Consider the following 21,778-nt stretch of genomic DNA (forward strand, 5'->3'; position numbering starts at 1 on the left):
GTCAAGGTGCTCTACCCTCATCACTTCTTTTTTTAATTAACTCCTTTTGCTGTGAAGTTGGTGCTGAAAATGGTGCATCCCAAAAACTTGTTTAGTGTGTTGAGGCTCAGACTGCCTTGTTCTTCACCCTTTGGGCATGTCACGTGTCCTTTGCCACACCTCCCATGACAGCCATTTTGTGGTGGTGCCCACGGCAGTGTCTCAAATTGCCAAATGTGCCCATGGTCCAAAAAAGTTGCCTAACGCTGCTATACATATAGGGATGTATGGAAGTCACTTACCTGTTCGTAGATTATGCTGATGCTGGGGGGGAGGCACTCCATCCCTCCCCATGAAATTCTGGCTGGGGGGGAGGTGCTCCATCCCTCCCCCCCCCAGATCCTGGCTGGCCGGCTCCACTCCGCAGGGATTCTGCGGAGCTGCCGGCTGGCTCCGCCAGCGGCCGGACATCCGGCCGCTGGCTGGCAGGGATGCAAATGGCCGCCGCCGTTTGCATCCCTGCAGTCAGCCGTGATAGGCTATGTAAATGTTTACGTAGCCTATCACGGCTGATTAAAAAACAAAACGCGCGTACACAAATGGCGGCGCCCATGGGCGCCGCCATTTGCGTTCCTTATTTTGGCACGTCTTAGTCTACGTAAACATTGACGTAGACTACGGCGAAAATAGGGGGAACGGAAATATCATAGACGCTACGCTATTTGCGTTCCCCTTATTTTTGCCATAGTCTATGTAAATGTTTACGTAGACTAAGACGTGCCAATATAAGGAACGCAAATGGCGGCGCCCATAGGCGCCGCTATTTGCGTATGCGCGTTTTTGTTTTTGTTTTTAAATCAGCCATGATAGGCTACGTAAACATTTACGTAGCCTATCACGGTGTTTTTTAAAATTTAGCCGTGATAGGCTACGTAAATCTTTACGTAGCCTATCACGTGTTTTTGTTTTTTGTTTAACTTGGAAATGGCGGTGGCGGCCAGTCGGAAGACCGGCCGCCGCCGCCGCTGAACTGCCGCCAGAGCCGCCGCTGCCGCCAGGAAGGTCCACCCCAGGTAAGTCCCATCCTGGGGGGGGGGGCAGGGGGCGGTTCCACCACCGATTTCAGGGGCCAAATGCGCTGGCATTCGACCTCCCCGAGATCCATGGCAGAACTTTCGTACATCCCTATATACATACCAACCTGGGAGTAAGCCCCACTGAACTCAACAGAACATCCTTCTGAGTATAGATTGATAGGATTGCGCTACGAACCTAACTTCTAGTAGATTGCATCCAGACTTAGGGCTTCTCCACACAGGGCTTTTAGTCTGCTATTAAGATTGGTTACTCACAGAAGTCTGCAGGTCCTTTACATGACATCGTCAACCTCCAGGGCATCTCCTGAGCTAAATTACCTTTATCCCATTTTTTAAAAGATTGGAGACAATAAGCTACCAAATTACAGTGCATTGAGTTTCCTCATGAAAAGAGGAAATCCCACAATAAGAGGAGCTAGATCACAGCACCATCTAGTGTCTGTATAATGAAACATATAGAACAACACAGGCCCTGTCTCCACAACAACGGAAGGAGAAGGAAGGAGTGGCTTATCTGCATTTTTTCAAGGAGCTGGCTTTGGTCCATGCAGGGCTCCACAGATGCGTGAATTCGAAGTCACTTTACAGAACATACTTCTGGGTAGCGTGTGGGGGGGTTGGAGTAAACATCATCTGACTGGCAAGGGCTGCTCAGTCAATAAGAGAGGATCCCCCCAACCAGGCTCTCCCCCTTTCTCCTTTGATAAAGTCTTCCTCCTGTGTAGGGATGTACGAAAGTCACTTACCTTTTTGCAGCTTTGATTCGCGGTGGGGGGGGAGGCGCTCCATCCCTCTCCCCAGAATCTTCCCTGGGCCGGCTCTGCTCCCTGGCAGCTCCACAGAGCCACCAGCCAGGGCCATCCGCAGCCGGAGTTCCGGCCACAGCCAGCTGCTGCAGTCGCAAATGGCAGCCACCGTAGCGGCCGCTATTTGCGTCCTGCCAGGCTGCCGTGATAGGCTACGTAAGTATTTACGTAGCCTATCATGGCAAAGAGCAGGGACGCAAACGGCCCCCATTTGCGTGGCTGCCTTTGCCGTGATAGGCTACGTAAATACTTACATAGCCTATCACGGCAGCCTGGCAGGACGCAAATGGCGGCCGCAGCAGCCAGCCAAGAGACCGGCTGCCGCAGCCGCCGCCGCCGCCAGAACATCCGCCCCAGGTAAGCTTCGTCCCGGGGGGGATTCCGCAGGGTGGTGGGGGGTGGGAGGCTGTTCCGCCACTAGCATTCAGCCTCACTGAAATCCGTGGCAGAATTCTCTGCCATCCCTACTCCTGTGTCTTGATAATCTCAGTAATTCAGAGTGTGCATTTTGGGAATAAGTCTCATTGAGTACAATGGAAGTTACTTCCAAGTAGACACACATGTGCTTGTGCTGGGAAAGTGAGGGGGTGGAGAACACAGGCATGGGAAACCAGCTCCCATCAATGCTCTCAGAATCTCTATAACGAAGGTGTGGTTACTTCCCAAGGCAATGAACCAAACAACCGAGAATCTGAGCCTCAAGATCACTTTAAAGAATGTAGGGAATTTCTGCTTTACACTGTGCCATTTCAGTTGAGGGGGATCTCTGTACGTTAAGATGTGGGCATTCAGAGGGCAAGCCTCATTCAGCACAATGGGAGTTACTTATGAGGAGACACTAAATGGTTTGTGCAAGGACAGGAAACACACAGGAGACATCCCTTAACCAGGGTCACAGTGAAAGGCACAGCTCTGGGCACGGCTAGCATACCAGGGGTCAATGCAGGGGTTGGGGCACACAACAACTATACTGGGGAAAGCCCAACCTAAGGAAAAGAATCGGACTTAAAGCAGTCTCAGGAAATCCGGTTTTTCCCCAATAAGCTCCCGGGGTAGTTGCTGGATGGCCATGACGTCATCTATCCCTAACGACTTCCACACGCAGCTGGCTCAGAGTAAATGGCTGGTGGAGACACCCCACAGATAAAGGGGAAAAAGGGGGGAGGGAAGCACATGTGAAGGGAGCTCGTCATGATCCTGCTTTTAAAATGGAAGCAGGAAGCTCCGGTAATGTTGTGGGGTTTTAGCCTGGTGTAGAAATGCTTTTAAAAGCTCTTAATCATTCTTTGAGTAGTCCAACTGTAATTAATGGCATAAGTTAGTCAGCACTAATTTAAGTCTCATTTATTTCAATGGGTCTACTGTAAGCATGACTAAGTCTGGATCCAACTCTATGTTTCCTTTTACCTACAGTGCTAGTGAGGTCTCATGCTTGGCTTATGCATATAAACATATTCGTTTGTTTCTCACTATAGTCCACGTTACCCACATCTATTGTCTTCATCACTGAGATAAACATGTATAGTTTTTTGGCCTAGTTATCACACCAGTATACAACACAACATAAATATTGTGACCAGTATAATTCTCAACTGCCTTTCGATAGCTATTCCCCCCACCCCCAAATCAAGTACTGATTTATGATTTGATAGCTTGGAAGTAGCCACATGAGACTAGAGGAACTTCGGACATTCTCACAAGCACTGGAATAGGAAACACAACTGTGATATGCTTTGCATGGAGATTCCTAATGTTGCCATTTTTAATATTATAAAAACAAGTTTGAGAACAGGAAGTGAAGCTCACATCCGTTCCTATTTCACTTCTACAGTAACTTAGGATGTCCGAAGCTGCACTGTGCTTGGCAAGACCTGACCCAACAACATTTATTAATGTAACAAAGTGCTCTGAACACATCTCTTTCCTTATGTTGCTAGTGATATTTCCTGACAATTAAATCCAATTCAGTATAGATCTCTCATATAGCAGTAGTTCATGAAATACTCATAAAACTTAGCCTTAAGGTCACTGATATTTTTCTTTATTTTAAGATAGATTTCTTTAGCTTTCCTCTAGTTCTATAAATGTTAAATGCACTCCTAACATCTCCTAAAATAATAATATGCAAATAGGCATGACAGTTAAGGACGGCTTTAAAGTAGGGATACTTATGAATGTTTAAAATGTCAGTCTTTGTGCCAGAAAAAGAGTGTTGGTGTAGTTCAATTCAATTAAGTTGTCCATTCCCAGCTTACCACCTCAAAAAGGATTGACTTGCCTAAGAAAGTTAATGCTGCCCAACATTTTATGTGGATTTTACACAGGTTTTTCTTTCATGCCAATAAAAGAATGTCATTGAAACAAATATAAGTTTATATTCTGCTGTGCTGCTTATGAAACAAGAAGTTCCAAAGAAACATGAGCTGCTGTGACACACATGAAGGTAAGCAAAAGACTCTGCTTTTTCAGTTGTGAACATCAGTTAGCTGAGGCACTGTCACTTAGTAAAAGGGAATAACACAGAGCTTTCCAAACTTTTCATGTTGGTGACACACTTTTTAGACATGCATCATTTCATGACGCGGTAATTCAGTTTTACTAGCAAACTGGAGGTTAAACTAACCCGTTATAAGAGATATGGACACATACATAAATTGTAATAATGAAATGTATGGGGATACAACATATCTCATGAAAACCTTTCATTTATATTTTTAAAAATATATGATTTGTAAGATAATAACATACATTGTTGTCATTTATGAGTAACAGTATGTAAATATGTGCAAGAATTTTAAAAAGTTGAATAACACCAATAACTACTTACCATTTTAATGGGGTGTATGAGGTTGATGGGATGAACACAGCTTTTCAATATTTGGTGGAATATTAGATAAAGACACTCGCATTTTGTCATCGAGCATTTTTAAGCTTCCACGTTTCAGTGTCTTTAACTTTGCCATTGTTGAAAATAAACGGCAGAAATCAAATCATAAGTGCCACGTGGTGGGTGGCTTGCTGTTTGCCACATTGGGTTTGGGAGGGTGGCCTCCCTTCAGCCAGCAGCAGGTGGGCTGACTGGGTGACAGCCCGCAGCTGCGCTCGCCCGGGTGATTGGGAGCACGCTGATTCTGAGGCTTCTGGCCTCCACCGAGCTCCGTTCCGACTGGCCAAGATGGTGGACAGCCCGCTCGGTGCAGTCCCAGTTGGCGTTTCCACTTGCATGTTACTCTGGCCTGGCCACGCGGAAGCACAGTGCAGAAGTCTGCGAAGGGCACGCCCGAAACCACGTAGGGCTGGTGGCCACTGCCACTTCTCCGCGCTGGCATCGGCCGAGCTCTGCTCCCAGGGCAGCGCCTCCCTTCCCCTCTCTTCGGCCCACGCCTCTGCCTTTCCGGGGAGTGCAGGCTCGAAGCTCCTCGCCTGCCCGGCACAGCCCACCCTGCTCTGGGGGCGTCCAGCGGGCCGTTGTTCTCCCCCGCTGCCCTGCAGCCGCACTGAGGATGCAGGGAAGCCTCTCGCCCGAGCTGATTACAAATTGCTCAACTAATTGCTCCACTAACTTCCAGTTCTCCAGACTCCTCATGCAGCCAGTGTTACTACACTCCTCGCTGTACCGCTCCAACACCGCCAATCACGTGCGTCCTATGTCAAGACGCCACATGATCCTAAAGCAGCTAATGTTAAAGCACCTAAGCCTTAGCTGCTAAGCCTTAGCAGCTAAGCTGCTTTAACATTAGCTGCTTTAGGAAGTTCCAGGGGAGGGGCCAAGGGAAGCAAACGCAAGTAAGGGAGCTCCGCGGTGCCCTTCCACACAATTTTCTGCATTTCGCGCGACACACACACCGCCGCCAACACACTAATATGTCGCGGCACACAGTTTGGAAAGCTCTGGAATAACAGAACACAAAGATGGAACTAAGTGAGTGGTATAGTTAAAGAAGGTACTCCAGCCTAATACTATAATCTGAACAGAGCTGGCCTTACCATTAGGCAGATTGAAGCAGCCAGCTCAGGCAGCAGATTTGTCATGAAAGGGCAGCAGATCATTAGTTATTTACTTGGTTATTGTTGTATTTTAACTGCCAGGTATAGGGAGAGGTGTTTGCGTCTGCCTCGTGCCAAAATAACTTGGCTAGCTTTGGTTACTATGCACCTTGACTTGGATTATGTGTGTGTGGGGGGGGGGGGTGAGGGGTGGCATTTGCTGTTCCAACTCAGGTAGCAGAATGCTTTAGGCTGGCTCTGAATCTGAGAAGCAGGTTCATTTTTCAACTCCTGTTGACCCTGCCCTTTTCATTTTAGGAGAATTTTCACTGTGGCTCAAGGAAGGCAATGGCATATGAATTGGTATACAGAGACCACACACACTCCTCTCACCATCATGTCTGGTCAAACAGGTCTGGCAGGTTTTTGAAGTATTGCTAAACCCTGCCAATCTTATTTAACCAGACACAATAGTGGGGGGGAGTGGGCAACGTGCTTCTATCATACTGCTTTCAATGCCCTTTAAAACTCCTCTTTCTAGCCTGTGTTAGAAAGGGATTGAACTGACTTTAGTATGGCATTGTGAACAACAATGGAGAAAGTAATAGAACTTGGAATCATTCTTTTATTAAATTAGAGATTCCCATGCTGTGTAAGTCAATCTAAATCACAAACCACATTGATGGGGTTACCCTAATGTGTTGATGAAAATCAAGATTGATATTAAAAACTGAGAAGTGTCTGGTAAGTTAAACTGTGCTGGAAAGTTAAAAAGATATACTTTGTGGCTGGAGGGAAGGTAAAGTGGTGTTTCCCCATCATTCCACCCACACCCCCTACTCCCGGTACCACAGAAAACCCACTAAGCGGGAAAAAAAAGGTAGAATTGCTGCAAAATGCCTTCCTATTCGTAGCACTGGAAGCACCCTTAGTGGTCCTCAGCTATAAAATGTGAGAAAGATCTTCTAAACAGCATAAATGCAACATAGTGCAGGTACAAGTGGCAACTGCAACAGAATATTGTAGTGTGGAGGACTCCTGTTTGGTGTTCCCATTAGTCAGCCAGGCCCTCCCTTCCATTCCCCCTCACTGGGCTCTTTTGGGGTCCCTCCTTGGGGGTGGCAGGGAGCTCACCAGATGTTTTGTACTTCTGCAAACCTTGGGGTTTCTCCAAGCCTGCTGATACCTCCCTGTGTGCATAAGCAGTGCCATTTTAGCCATATGAGTAACAGCACTCACCTCTGAACATTGGAACTAGAGGGACTCATGGATAGCATCCAACAGGGCACAACTAAATAAACTCATGTAAATTGCATTGCACTGTCATAAACTACTCTAGTTCAATGCCCATAGCATTAGCTGGAATGTCAATCTCTCTGGGAAACTGGTGCATCAGCTAACACTATTGGCATTGTACTAGAGAAGTTTACACTAGTGCAACATAATGTACATGAGTAATTGTGTCCTGCTGGATACTGCCCATGTGTATTATATGTATTTGACTGCATAGGTTGTGGGCTTGGCTCAGTGTTCTCATCATCTGGAGAAATTTATTTGCACTTACTTTAAGTGTCCACTTTCTGACTGTAGCATGTCTGGTCCTGGATTGTGTTGGCCTGCCAGGCCATGCTGTTCAGCTGCAGGACTCTGCTCCTAGCTGCACCCATTTGTGCAGAAGAGTGCCCCTACTGTCATCCATAAAATGTTAGAGGGTATGGAGAAGTGTGCCTTGTAGGGGTTGTGCAAGCATTAGGGGGCAATCTCCCCAACCCCAGTGTAGTCTGTGGTATTTCAGACTACAAAAAATTGTTGGTAGTCATTTTGTGAGGTTTAAGAAGTAACCACATTAAACACTTTGAAAATGTTTTTTTTTCTTGAATATTTAATCTTGAATATTTCAAGAGCAAGCATCTGAACTTTATTGTGAATCTTGCCCATGCGCCACTGGAAACTCTCCTCTCCCTCCCTACCAAAATCTGAAAAGGGTGTCTCTGCCTGCAGTTTAAAGTCAATATTAGGTCGAACAACATAGGACGGTATCTAGAGGTCCCTTTCTCCTGAGGAAATGTTTACATGTAGAGTTTGAGAAGCATCAGCTTCGCTGCCAGTGCAAAAAAAAGAGGGGGGGAAAGGAATCAGATGCTAATTTCAAAGTAAACCAAGCCGATATTCAAATTGTAAAATGCTGAACAGATTGTTTTGGGCAAGAGAACAGGCCAATAACAAGGATTGCAGTAAATCTATAGATGTATTAGATGTTGTGGAAACATCTAATTACTGAAACATACACAAAAGTTGAAACAGTCAATGAAAACTATGAGAGAAACAGAAAATCAATGTGCTCTGCATCTTTCCATTTTACTTTTATGCACAGAACTGAAATATGGCTTCTGAGTTTGTGAGCTTCAATGACTCCTGCTCAGTTAATTCAGACAGCAAATAACTAACACACACATTGGCACAGCCCTAATGAAATATTATTCCTTGTGTGAAAAAGACAAACACGGAAAATAGCCTTAGCTATCCCCGTATAGTTACAGAGAAGAGCAAATAACTCCCTTTTCCCCCATGGCTTGAAGATGGGCTGGTTTGGATGTAATGCCAAACCATAGCTTAGCGTTATAAGAATAAGCTGTAGGAAGCCTTAGGATTGCATGCTTCCCTCCTTCTCTTTCATGGCCTTGAGGAAGAATGTGGAAGCATTTGCTTCTGTTTTGTTTTGGTTTTAATTAACCACAGCTTTCTGCATCTTCTGAACCCAGACAGACTGTGCTTCACCTTAACTGGGGTTTGTAGAAATAAGCCAACTTCAAACCAAAATTTATGAAGCTGCCTTTTTTCACTAACCATAGTTAAGATTAACATATCATACAAATCCTAAACTGTGGTTAAACAACAGTTAATCTAAAATGGAAGTGGAAGCTTCTGATCTCCCACTTGTGCCCATGCCCAATGATTGGGGATGGGTAAGCGCCAAGGGAGGTGAGGCTCATTCTTTCAACTCTAAACTATGATTTAGGATTACATCCAAACTGGGCCATATGATGGCCATACTGCATGAATATCACAGTACTGCCCAGATTCTAAGCATGCCACCTAGTATCCTTTTAACGCATTAGCTGGCTTGGATTTATAGTTTCCATTTTAAAGAAGTAATCCAACCCTTTACCTTTAGAAATAAAAGGTAAAAATTCAGACAGTAGTCAGTAGTCGACTTCCTTTGGACTTTCACTGAGATTTATTGTCATGAGATTTAGTACTGGAATAGGTGGGAAATGGGATGGACTTCAATCACTGAAAAATCCAAATTAGAATGACTTGTTTGTATCTGTCTGTCTGCCAGATCCAATACATATTTACTTGGAAGTACATCACACTGAGGTTATTATTAAAATGTTTATACCCTGCTTTTCCCTCAACAAGAAATGCCCAGAATGGCTTACAATAAAACAGCAGCAGTACAAATCACAATGTGAAGCCAATACAATACAATAAAACTCATAAAATTGCCAAGCAAGAAAACAGCAGCAGAAAATGAATAATCATGAACCAGAGCAGAGTAACCTGATGAAAGAGGAATCAGATGAAGGCACAAGAAAATGAAAAGATCTTTGCCTGGTGGCAGAATGCTAACAAAAGGATCAAGAGCTTCTCTCTGGGGAGGATGTTCCAAAAATGATTTTTTAAAAACACAGGTTAAAATTGAAAAACCCTAACATTTTACCCATCCAGAATAAATCAATAAAGTGGTAGCTGACTAGATGGAAGAGTATGATTAAATAAGACCAAAGAAAACATCAGTATAATTGTATAGTTTTATATTTGTTAAAAATTGTTTCCAAATTGATTCCCCATCCAGAGATATAATAAATGGCCACCATTCTTCCATTTATTACTATTGTTCTTGTTGTTAGTTATTTATCATGTTGACTGCAAGATATTATCCAAAATGTTGTATCTTGTTGAATTCAGAGTTAAAACGTTAAATTCAGAGTTGAATTCAGAGTTAAAACGTACCAATCAATCATTTCATATTTGTCAATAAAAGATAGAAACTGTTGCCTACCGTTGCGAGAGTCAGTGTCCCTTGCCTGCACGTTTTGCAACGGACTCGGAGCTTTCCAGGTTTCACATCTTGGCAGAAACTTTTGCAGAAAACATAAAAGCTGTTGTACCTAGCAGCACCTGTTGCGAAGAAAGAAAAGCAAGCCCTTAATTTGCCATGCCATTGAATTTGGAGTGTGTGCGCGCGCGTGCGCATGCGCATATAGAATAAGAACTCTGAAACAAATTAAAAACCACTTACAGTATACTGGAATGACATATTTGACTATAAAAAGAAAAAGACCCCCCCCAAAATGCAAGTACTATCTATTGTTTGATACGTCAAAGGATGACATACATTTTATTTCTGTAACTGATGCAGCATCCCTCCCTTGCCCCCATACAACCTCTACACAACCCTATTGACACACAGAAGCTTCTAGACATGCGAAACACAAACATTATATAGCAGAGTCTCATTGGACTTTCTCTCTCTACCACCCTTTCCAGTCTGCAAGAATGGCTAGATCATCTCTATATTATATTCTTTTTTATATTATTTAGCCTCTCTTTTTTTGGTGACAGAGTGCTGTCTTGTTCAGCACCAAAAAAAAAAAAAAAAAATTGGAAAGCTATGGGGGAAAACAACAACAACAATGAACTGAGTGCGCACATGAAACACTAGCCAGTAACATTAATGTGGCAATTATTTTAAATTCTTCCCTAGGCGGGTGGGAGCTGTTTCTCTTTACTTTAAGTAGCTGCCATGTCATTGGAGTAAGATTTAAATTATCCACTCATATAGGCATGAGTTCTTACCATGACACTGGCAAGCCCGAGCAACAAGGTGCCAATTCTGTGGTTAGGGCCCACATATATATGTGGTTGGATTATTTAAATATTTCTTCAATGATGCAAGAGGTGCTCCTTAAAAAGTGGCTCTCTCAGCTAGAGTACAATGCTTCAATGGCCCCTAAGAAGCTGTTGCTTGAGAGGCTCTTCTGTGAGGATTTGAAGAGAAACCTGCAATGGGCTTTCTAACATAGCAAGGGCAACATAGCCAAGAGTCACCCTAGGAGCTTATGGGATATACTTATTTTCAGATCGATCAATCAATCGATAGATAGAGATATAGGCTGATCAGATAGACAGTAAGGGACCCAGGCAGGCAATCTTAGTCCCAAAGCATCATCAGTCCCCAAAAGCCTAAAGCTCCAAAAATAAACTATAACTACAACAACAATAACAATAACAACAACAACAACTTCATTACAGATGTCGTGGCCCACAACCCATACTCAGACTGTGCGAATCACTTTCAGAGGGCCAAACTAGATGCACTACTCATTGATGCTAACGGGAGCTTTCCTTCCACTGTGAATAGCAGAGGCAAGGGAGCCAGTTCTGACTGGGACCATGGCAGGGGCAAAAGGTTAAAAGCTGCCCATGCCATTGTCCCAGTCTGGTCTCACACACACACACGTGCGTGTGTGCGCCTCAACCAGCTATTTGTGAGAGGAAAAATCAAGTACACAGGAGCTACCTACGTGACAAACGGCCCTCAGCTTCATTTCACCTGTAGGAAGGTGTAAAACTGACTACACCAATTGCTCAGGTGATCTATTGCCTTGATCACATGGGTGATCACACATGGGAGAACCTTCTCTGAAGTGGCCCCACACCTTTGGAGCAAGTTGCCATGGGTGGTCTACCATGTCACTGCATGCTTTTAAGAAGGCCCTGAAAATGTATTACTTTACCGTGGCCTTCTCTTGCTATGACTGCTGTTGTTGCTGTTACTACCATTGTTGTTGCTGGTTTTACTGTTGGCTTTTATTGTTGTTTTTACTGTTTTTATGTTTTTATTGTTTTTAATATTTTAACTGTTCTTATGTATTTTATTGCTGTAAGCCGACTTGGAAGGCAGCCAAGAAGGCAGTTTTAAATAAATAAAGGTAAAGGTGTCCCCAACCAGTCGTGTCTGACTCTAGGGTGTGGTGCTCATCTCAGAAATGGAGATGAGCACCACACCCTAGAGTCGGACACGACTGGTTGGGGACACCTTTACCTTTACCTTTATTTATTTAAGCCGAAGAGCCAGCGCTGTCCGAAGACGCTTCCGTGGTCACGTGGCCAGCATGACTGAACACCGAGGTGCACGGAAAGCTGTTACCTTTCCCGCCGAAGCGGTACCTATTTATCTACTTGCAGTTTCTTGCTTTCGAACTGCTAGGTTGGCAGAAGCTGGGACTGAAGACGGGACGCAGCACTCGGGTCTCAAACTGCTGTCCTGCCGACCTTCTGGTCTGCAGTTCAGCGTCTTAACCACTAAGCCACCACAGCCCCTTTTAAATAAATAAATCACGGGTTGTGGCCAAGCCATGCCTAAGCAAAAAAGAGGCTTTGAACAAAAGCAAAGTACAGCTTGAGACAATATTGTGGCATGCAGACCAGCTGCAATGAGTGGCAGAGGCCCCTTGCATACATGAAGGGACTGACTACTATTATGAAAGGCCATTTATTACATTTATTTAGTGTCCTGAGCTTCAGCACTGTACAAAGAACAAAGGTGAGACCATCTTTACCAAGAAGGCTTACAATTTAACAGAGAAAGAAAGGAGAGAGAAAGCAGAAAGGATAAGAAGCGCCAATGATATGATGGAGGAGGCTTACCTGGCAGCACAAAGGACAGAGGAGGGGAAGTTAGGGTGATTCAAGGCAAAGCTTTGCAGAGGAAGGTTTTGATGTAAAATGTCAAGAAAGGCAGAACAGTGTCTTGGTGGAGAGAAAATAGAAAACCATTCCAGGAGCAGAAAGCAGCATGACTGAAAGCACATTGGAAAGAGAAGATTTTATATATTTATGCATTTATATCCTGCCTTCACAGGCAAAATGCCCACACAATCTGAAGACAAAGGAAAGCAAGAATAAACAATAAAGTAGAAAAATAACAAAAATCCCGTCAGATTGAAAATTAATCTTAAGAAGAGTTCAATGCCTGCTAAAAGCAGGTAATGAGAAGATCAGCTGAATCTCTGGGGAGAATAATCCACAGTCTGGATGCCATGGTGGAAAGGGTCATTTCCTTTCTCCCCAACAACTGAACTTCTGCCAGGCAAGAAGAAGGTCCTCAAGCAGATCTCTGTGGGAAGATGCAATTCCTGAGGTAGCCTGGCTCCAGACTATTTAGGGCTGGATGTGTGTGTGTGTCTGCACCTTGTCGTGAACAGCCCACAGCTAGATGTTGTCCAGCTTGGGGCATACTGAGCATGTTCCCAGGCCACCCCCTGGCTGGGGCAGGAGCATTCTGTGCAATTGCCCAAAACAGCTCCATGAAGCTTTTGGAGTCAACACCAACAACGCTGCTTCCCCCACTCAGCCTTCCAACTGGAAAAGGATGAGTGAGGGAAAGTGCTGGGCACCACTCTCCGGAGATGCTTTCTCTGCCTAATTCCTGCCAGGTAGTTGGAGCTCCAACCACCCCAGCAGGCACAGATACAAACCCCCACTATCCCCATCCAGCACAGAGGAGCTTCTGGTTGGAAGAGGATGGCAGAGAAGCTTCCATTTGTCCTTGACTTTGTGTTAAATTTCAAGGTTGCAAACAACACCCTACCCCTTGAGGCAGAGGCATGTCCTGGTGAGTGGAGACCACAAGAGAGAGAGGGAAGAAGGGTAGCTCAGCCCACGTTTTGGCTCTGGCTTCATGCACCATCAGCCCCACCCCCTAATTGGCTTTTCCCATAGGCCAACGGCCCTTCATAGAAAAAAAAAAAAGCCTCCCCACAGCTGGTTTAGGGTTTCATTTAGCCTGGAAACAAATTGGCAGTCAGTGAAGTTGACATAAAACTGCCATAATGCGATCCACTGTGCCAGCAGCATTTTGGACCGACTAACTGATGTTTCTGGACTGGCTTCAAGGGCAAGCCCCACATAGAAAGTATTACAGTAGTCTTAGCTTGCTTGCATGAGTCATCCTGGCAGAGGGCTGTGGGAGGCAGGGCTCTCTCTGCTGGCCCCACCCTCTCTACCTCTCACTGGTTATGAGGGCTCTTTTGCCCGAGGAGCTCCCAAAATACTGAAGTTGGCCCTGTTTAACTTAGCACACCAGAAATATGCTGGACGTGCATTTGTGTGCACTGAAAGCTGTCAGGCTACCAAATGTTAATTTACTGCTTCCTTAATGAAAAGGCAATCTTTCAACATTAGACACAGAATGAAACAGAAAAGTTGACAAGTTACAGGCTTTTCAATTTATTGGACTAATTCAAAACATAATGGCATTAAATATTTGACTGGTAAGCTCTTGTTGTGAGCCAGTTCAGAGTTACTGTAATTAATTTACCTGTAGCTCAGGGTGTAAACTACATTTACAAATGCCAATAAGTGGAACGAACAATGGAATACGAAGAGGGTGTGTGGAAGGGCAGGTGTGCTCATTTCACTTGAGGACCACCAAAATTTTAACCACCTGTGCTAATTTCTGCTATTGTGTGTTTTTGAATATTTTGAGAAATTTAAACCCCATCCCTTGCAGCATTTTAGAATTTAAAAAAACTGTGACCAGTTACTTGTCGTATTATCCTGCTTACTGGAGGGTCAAGAGTGGAGGCAATTTGTACACAGAGGCAGCCTGGGGTCAAGCCAACAGGGTTCACACCAAGACCACAGCACCAAATGAGGAGGAGGACGACAAATGTGAAATTACAGAGCAATCTGAGATCTAGGCCAGAAAGGTTCAGACAAAGGGCGCATTCACACAACATACTAGCACATGGTGGATAACTAGGCATGCACTGTAGGTTGTTTTGCAAACAACCCACAGTTCATGGTTAGCACACCCTCCAGACAATTGGGCAGACAAACCACAGTGCATGGCTTATTCCCCCCGCCCCCCACAGTCCTCCACCCAGCATCCCAAGACCTTGGGAAGACCCATTTTGTCTGGACTTTAAATCCCAGTCAGCTCCATAGGGTTGCATTGGGATTTAAAGCACCACATGCCGAAAATTGGATGGGAGTGGAATCCAACTCCCACCCATGGGCACTGTTGCCCCAAGGGTCCCTGGTGGTGGTGGGGATTCCCACATGGAGAAGTGCAGAAAAAAATTCCCGGTGCCATTTTTGCACACCAACGGGGCCAGGAAAGTTTTCTTTTTAAAAAGGGCTACGACCGTGATCCCTGGAAAAGACCCTGATGCTGGGAAAGATTGAAGGCAAAAGGAGAAGGGGACAGCAGGGGATGAGATGGCGAGATAGCATCACCAATGCAATGAATATGAACTTGAGCACACTCCGGGAGACAGCGGAGGACAGGAAGGCCTGGCGTGCTATGGCCCATGGGGTCACAAAGAGTCGGACATGACTTAAAGACTGAACAACAACAACGACCATGATCAAGATTGTGATACAAGCCGGGAAGATGGGATCAGTGGGGGTAAAAGGATGTGTGACAGCCTGTCCAAGGTGCCATTTGGGCACCACTGGAGGGGCTGTCACTGGCAAGGGGAAAAGGGCATGGGCATCAGCTTGCTCACGATCATGAATGGTGATCACAGCCCCACTCGGCAAGAACAGCAGGGGTTTCAGCTGCTCTTGCCAAGGGGCTTGCTGCCCAATGCCCTTTACCCATGATGGGTTAGCATATCTGGGTTCACACAACATGCCAACCCATCGTGAGTAAAATAATTCCCACTGCAAATCATTGGTTATCAGGGTGGGTTGTTTGGGAAAAACAACCCTCCCTGGTAAGTACAGTCCGGGTGCACACAACACACTAACCCATCGTGGGCAGGCACCCATGAGGGGTTAGCATGTCGTGCAAACCCAGTCAAAGAGTACAGCACCAGGCAAGGAAGATTCCAAATATGAAGTCACTAGGAAATCCAGGGTCTACTCACAGGAGGTCCAGTGGAAAGAGGACAGTTAGAGGCTAGGAGATCAGGAACCAGAGCTGGCATAAAGACATTGTTCCAGCAGCCCTCCCTGCTGATAACTAAGGCTTATAAACTGAATCTTTCAGAGCCCCACCCAGGACTCGGCTGCTGAACATCAGAGGTTTCTGGAAGAAGTCCTCCTCATGAGGAGGGCCCTGTTCACAAGAAGCTCTTTACTCATGAGGAGCCTTCATCTGCAACCGCCCGGGCACTTCCTCTTACAGTGATTGTTCTGGCCTGCCTCTTGAATCATTGATGCTCTTGGGCTAGATAGTCACTCTGCCTCTGTCTCACAGGGGGAGTTCTCCTCCTCTTGCAGGGATGGACCCATGGCCATCCTCCCAAGGGGCCTAGGCAATTCCTGGCCCACCTCCTGGCATGGGGGAGCTCCTTTGTTTCCAGGAGCTCTAGCTCTTCCCCTGAAGACAATTCCTCCCGCAGGGGCATGACACATATGATAAAGTATTATTCATATCTGTAAAATTCCTGAGTTTACATTTACACAGGAGCTAATCCCACTTGCAGCTCAGGACCACTGCTCAGCGGTAGAGCACATGTCTGGTATGCCAAAAGGTTCCCTATTCCATCCCCTCATTTTAATTAGTTAATTTGAGAGTTATTGTATCTATTCTCTGATTACGATTATTTTTTTGGTTAACACCTATCCTGTTTGAGCACCGATGTTTAATTGACACTGACAATAAGCGGCAGAAAAGTGGCAGGAAAACAACATGAAAGCCAAGAGGTTTGTGTGTATGTTTCTCCAGCAACAAAAGAGACAGCAGAGGTGGGAACTGTGGAGTACTTCCAATTTACTGTACATCGTAAAACCTTGCACAAAAAAACAGTAGGCGTCCACTCTGCTTAGCTCAAGCCCCAGCACTATCAGTCTCTTTCATGAATACTATTAAAAAGAAATCACAAGCATTAAACTTAACACAGCAGAAATATGTCTGGAATAGAGCTAGATGAAGCCTGCAAACAAGCAGGACCTGTGCAGAGATCCGGGATAACTTGCAATTGTCCTTCTCACAGCAAAACGGCTGGATGTTGAGAGCACTACAGAAGGCACACTCAGATCTTCAAAAAGGGAGTAAAGGGACATTTCCAGCAACCCCTCCAAGCCGCTTTGTGCTGATGGACCAATAGCAATCTCATACTTCTGTAGCCACATTATTGGGCTTCTGTAGACAGCAGTATCGCCAGCCATGAATAGACGAGCAATCAGAATAAATTAAAAGAATATAAATGTACTGCACCACAGAAATTACCCAAATCCTAATCTCAACAGTCCCCGTTTCCCGAGAATCATCAGGACTATTTTTTTCTATGAACAGCCTTGATTGAGATTATCTCTCTTTGTTTTCAGGGGCAAAAGGAGGTGAGAATAAATCTGCCTCAAATTCAACACCAATTCTGAAGGGGTATTAATACAGAAAATTGTAATTACACCGAAGCGCCAACAATCACTAGAACTGCTGCAGTATCAACCTTACAACCTCGTCTTCCCTCATTCAATCAAGCACTATAGGTTCTCATGGAGTTTTCCATTAATATTTCATAGCACTGGTACTCTGCTTAAATGTGCAGATACAGCAATTGCCAATTAAAAAATGAAGGTCCTCTTTAAGATGCAAGCTTTAGTGCTGGGTGTGTGTGCACGCACGTATACACAAAGCAATGGTTCATTTTCAGAGTGATACTGTATGTGTTCCTCCAAATGGTTGGCGATCCTTCTCTCGGAGTGGGCTTTTTTGCCACCAAACTCTGTGCAATATATGGTATGTTATATTATGGTGCATTGAACTCAGTGCAATACATGGTATTAAGACTGACATTAAAACCCATAGCGTTATTAAATATATTAGATGCTTTTTAACCCACAGCCCAACAGCAGATCTCTTTGATAGATTTTTAGAACTTGATGCCCTTAGTCTATGGGCAGCATCCAATGCTGCCATTCCACTTATGCCATTGATGTTGCACTACTGTAAGTGACCTCTAGCACAACACCAATGGTGTATTGTCAGGATTGATTCTGAGCGTATGGAGATAGTTAGCAGTTCAGATTCAGAAGGGGAACAGCAAGAACCAGGGGAGGCATCTTCCTCAGCCAGTTCAGATATGATTAGGCGTGCTTCTCAGGATTCTAGCACCCAGATGGCTGGGCCTGAAGCCCCCCCCCCCCCGGTGAGAATCCCTGAGGAGGAGAGCGCAGGGCATGACCTGATGGATGCTAGACTGTGGCGCAGAATGAAGAGGGAAAAGTTAGAGGCGGAGGTCAGACGGTCGACCTGGTTGGCGATGCGTGAAGGTCGACGTAGGGGAGCATCACTGGATGGGAGGGGTTTCCCTCCCTAAGTTATTCTAGCCAGCAAGTCCCTGTTCAAACTGCTAGCAACATCACAGTTCACATTTGGATTCCCTGCTGTTACTCCTTTGTAGCCTGAGAGTCTTCAGGGATTTGCATCTGTAATGAACCTGTTGAATTAAAGACATGAGACTGAAGCCTCTCTTCTTGTGTGTGTGCATGAGGAAGGTGGGGGCCAAGGGAATGTGAAATGTATGCTGGTGCGACAGGTTTTCCAGAAAACCTGTTGCACACTATGCGTTATTGGCATTGAACTAGCAGTCTCTTACACTAGTGCAAATATAATGGCATAAGCCAGGGGTCTCCAACCTTTTTGGAATCGTGGGCACATTTGGGAATTTGAGACTATGCTGTGGGTACCACCACAAAACACCTAATCAGTGACTCACCACTTTGGCATCTACCTGTCGGATCTATGGATCTTAGGCTGCATCTTATTCAGCTAAAACTGTTGTTTTGTGTCTATTGTACAGTGCAACATCTCTTTAATAAGGGATTGTCTAAGTAATTTGGCTAACTGCTAGTGGTGCAATACAGCTAATGTTCTTTTAAACATATGTTTTGGCAATGTCCAGTAATTGTTTCTTTGGGGAGGAGGTTATTGCAGAGATAAATGTTGTACTGGAACAGTCTTTAATATTCACTGATGTACACACTCTTTTAATTATTTACCTGCTTCTTGGAAATCATCAAATGGTCAGTGTAAATGGATTCTCTGCACCCTTTTGAGAGCTAAAAGGCTGCTATTTCAGTGTTGGAAGGATAAACACTCACCTACTATAATGCAATGGATTGAGGACCTTACAATGCTTTCAATATTTGAACGGGTGGCATATAGATACCACCTTCAAATGGATACTTGTTTGCATATTTGGTCCACTTTTGTTGAAACCCATGCCAAAAAGTTGTATGCATTTCATACAAATCCATGCATGTATATTAAAAATGGAAAACAATTTTAAAAAATGAAAAAGAATTTGGGTACCCACAGACACCATGTTGGGGACCCATTCTGTGCACCGTTGGAGGTGCCCACAGGTGCCATGGCATCTGCAGATGCTGCGTTGGGGACCCCTGGCATAAGCAGAGTGGCAGTGCTGGATACTGCCTTATATGCAGGACTAACTCCAGTGTTGGGCATTCATTCTAGCACCATCTTTATGTCCAGACATAAATAAGTAACATTGTTGGTATAAGCACAAGAACATGGAAGTATGTTCCACTGAACTGAAATGGACTTGACCAGCTAAATATGTGGACAGAAAAATCCTTCCCACATTTCAATCATTATTTAGCAGCCATGTTTCCAATTGCAGTCATCACCAAAAATTAGACAATTCTTTCACTATCAGAACTTTAAAGCATTTTAGGCATCACCTTCATCTATACTTTGGACCTGAATCTTTGTAGTGTTTGGAATCAAAATGTATATATTCTGAGGAATGTTAAATTTAGTACACATTGATGATGACAAAACAAAAGGTCGCAACATAGATTTCCTCTTTCTTACATCTAGATACTTTGGCTTTGCCCTCAATTAGGAAGGATTTGAAATGAACCTAAGGGGAGCTCTCCTAGAAGTACAATTTACACAGGGAAAACCACTGGTGTTCCATTACAACCCTACAATGTTTACACAGAAAAATGGCAGGGTTCTTTTTCCCTTGTGACCTTCTTGGTTTCACTTTCAAAGCAACTCTTCCCATGGGCACTTTGGAAAGAAAAGACAACAAATGATTGGGTCATTGTTATTCACAGCTACAGTGTAACATGCAGTTTGCTCCTCAGTGCCTTATTCTTTACTGTTCTATCTTTAATTATAAAACAGTGAAAATTCTATAATTGTCCCTCAATGATGTGCAGGTTTGCACTAACTTTCAAAAGAGCTCTGGTTTGACCTAGAAGATTTTTTTAAAATATGAAGACGTTATTTCCAAGCCGTCAAACTTCTGGGAGGTTTTTAAATCAGTTTTAAAATGGCTAAGGAAACTAATTTGATTCTATTGTTCCACTAAAGAGTTCAAAATCATCAAAACCAATCCTCCCTGAGGCCAGTAATCTAATTTGGCTGTTTAACATCCCTAGGTGAATCAATCTGTCCATAGCAGATGATGGGTCAAAGAATCATTATATTAATAAACTTATTTTTTCCTTAATTGGATTAATTACAATTCACTGAAATGGAAGTAAAATCTTTACTATATGTTTAAATAAAGAAGAAATTATCTGCCTAAACATCCAGAGTGAATATTTATGTGTGTGGAACGATGTCATACTCTGGGGGGGAAAAGGAGGAAAGAGGTTGTTATTTCTTCTACTATATATCAAATGAAATGCCTGTTATTTATTATACAAAGAAAATCCCCCTTGAAAGAAACTCCTATGGAGACTTACAGTACAAAAACAAAAATATAATAAAATCATTTAAATACATAAAAGCAGCAGGATCCAAAATCAAAGAAGAGCAGCATAAGAACCTCACACAGAGAGAAGCAGTTTAGATTAAAAGACTTGGGAAAATAAGAAGGACCTGGGATCAGAATTACATCAACACAGGCACTAGGCAAGCCTCCCTGGGGAAAGCACTCTACAGTAAATTGATGGCAAAGACAGATGCCTTTTGCCTTGGTTTGGATAGATAGGGAAACCGAAAAATGGAAAAGGTCAGAAAGAGCAGAAAACAATCAGGCAAGGAGGGGAATACGGAAGTCTCTTCACAAAGAGAGATTATGGCTGCCTTTACATTAAAGAAAAAACCCACAGTCCTCCCGTTGTGGAGCCTTTCCGCGTTTACAGCAGCGACCACGTGATTGCTGAGAGAGGGGAAGTTTTGTTTTCAAGGTTCCATAGAACTCAATGAAACTGCGCCATCTAGTGGCTGTTTTAATAGCGCAACATTCCAACTCAAATAGCTCATTATTTCCAGATCTTTTTGAGATGGAATAACCTGGAAATACCTCTGGATGTGCCCTGGAGGTCCACGACACCATCTAAAGGACCCGCAAACGTCCATGAGTGAGCAATCTCAATAGCAGGATAAAAGCTCCATGTGAAGAAGCACTATGTAAGTGTTAAGAACATAAGAATTGTGCTGCATCAGGCGAAGGATCCATCTAGTCCAGCATTCTGTTCACACAGTGGCCAACCAACTGCCCATGCTGTTGCACTCATGTCCTGCTTGGGGGTTTCCCATGCTGTGGATGGGCCAGCATCACTAGCCCAATACAGGCACACAAACCAACACATAAAGGCTTAAAGTGGGGAAGGGGGTGCACACACAAGTCTCACTCCCCAAGTTCCCATGCACACCAGCTTCACAGCAGAACTTCATACGTTGAGTGCAACGGTCTGAAAGGGGCTTTTAAGTGCATTTGGCTGAATGCACTTAGACGCCTCCCCACGGCCAGGAACCCTGTGTTACAGGTCTCAATCATGGGGAGGCATAAGGACATTCAGCCAAACTTTCACAGTGAACACACGAAGGTCTCAAGTGGAGCTGACGCATGCAGGGACATTGGGGGCAGGACTTGTATGTGTGCCCCTTCCCACTTTTAAGTG

The 21,778-nt window shown here is 44.4% G+C and overlaps 1 protein-coding gene across 1 annotated transcript in view; it reads right to left on the minus strand.

Moving 5' to 3' along the window:
- PRKN (parkin RBR E3 ubiquitin protein ligase) overlaps positions 1–21,778 on the minus strand; it is a 1,219,260-nt gene that overhangs the window by 802,282 nt on the left and 395,200 nt on the right. Inside the window, exon 4 of the mRNA XM_084827978.1 lies at positions 9,936–10,054. Within this exon, the coding sequence (XP_084684104.1) occupies positions 9,936–10,054 (119 nt within the window). The remainder of the gene's footprint in view (positions 1–9,935; positions 10,055–21,778) is intronic.

Source organism: Heloderma suspectum, chromosome 1 (genome assembly GCF_057233095.1).
Source record: "Heloderma suspectum isolate Gila_16-S chromosome 1, 16-S_ref, whole genome shotgun sequence".
Classification (NCBI taxonomy): Eukaryota; Metazoa; Chordata; class Lepidosauria; order Squamata; family Helodermatidae; genus Heloderma; species Heloderma suspectum.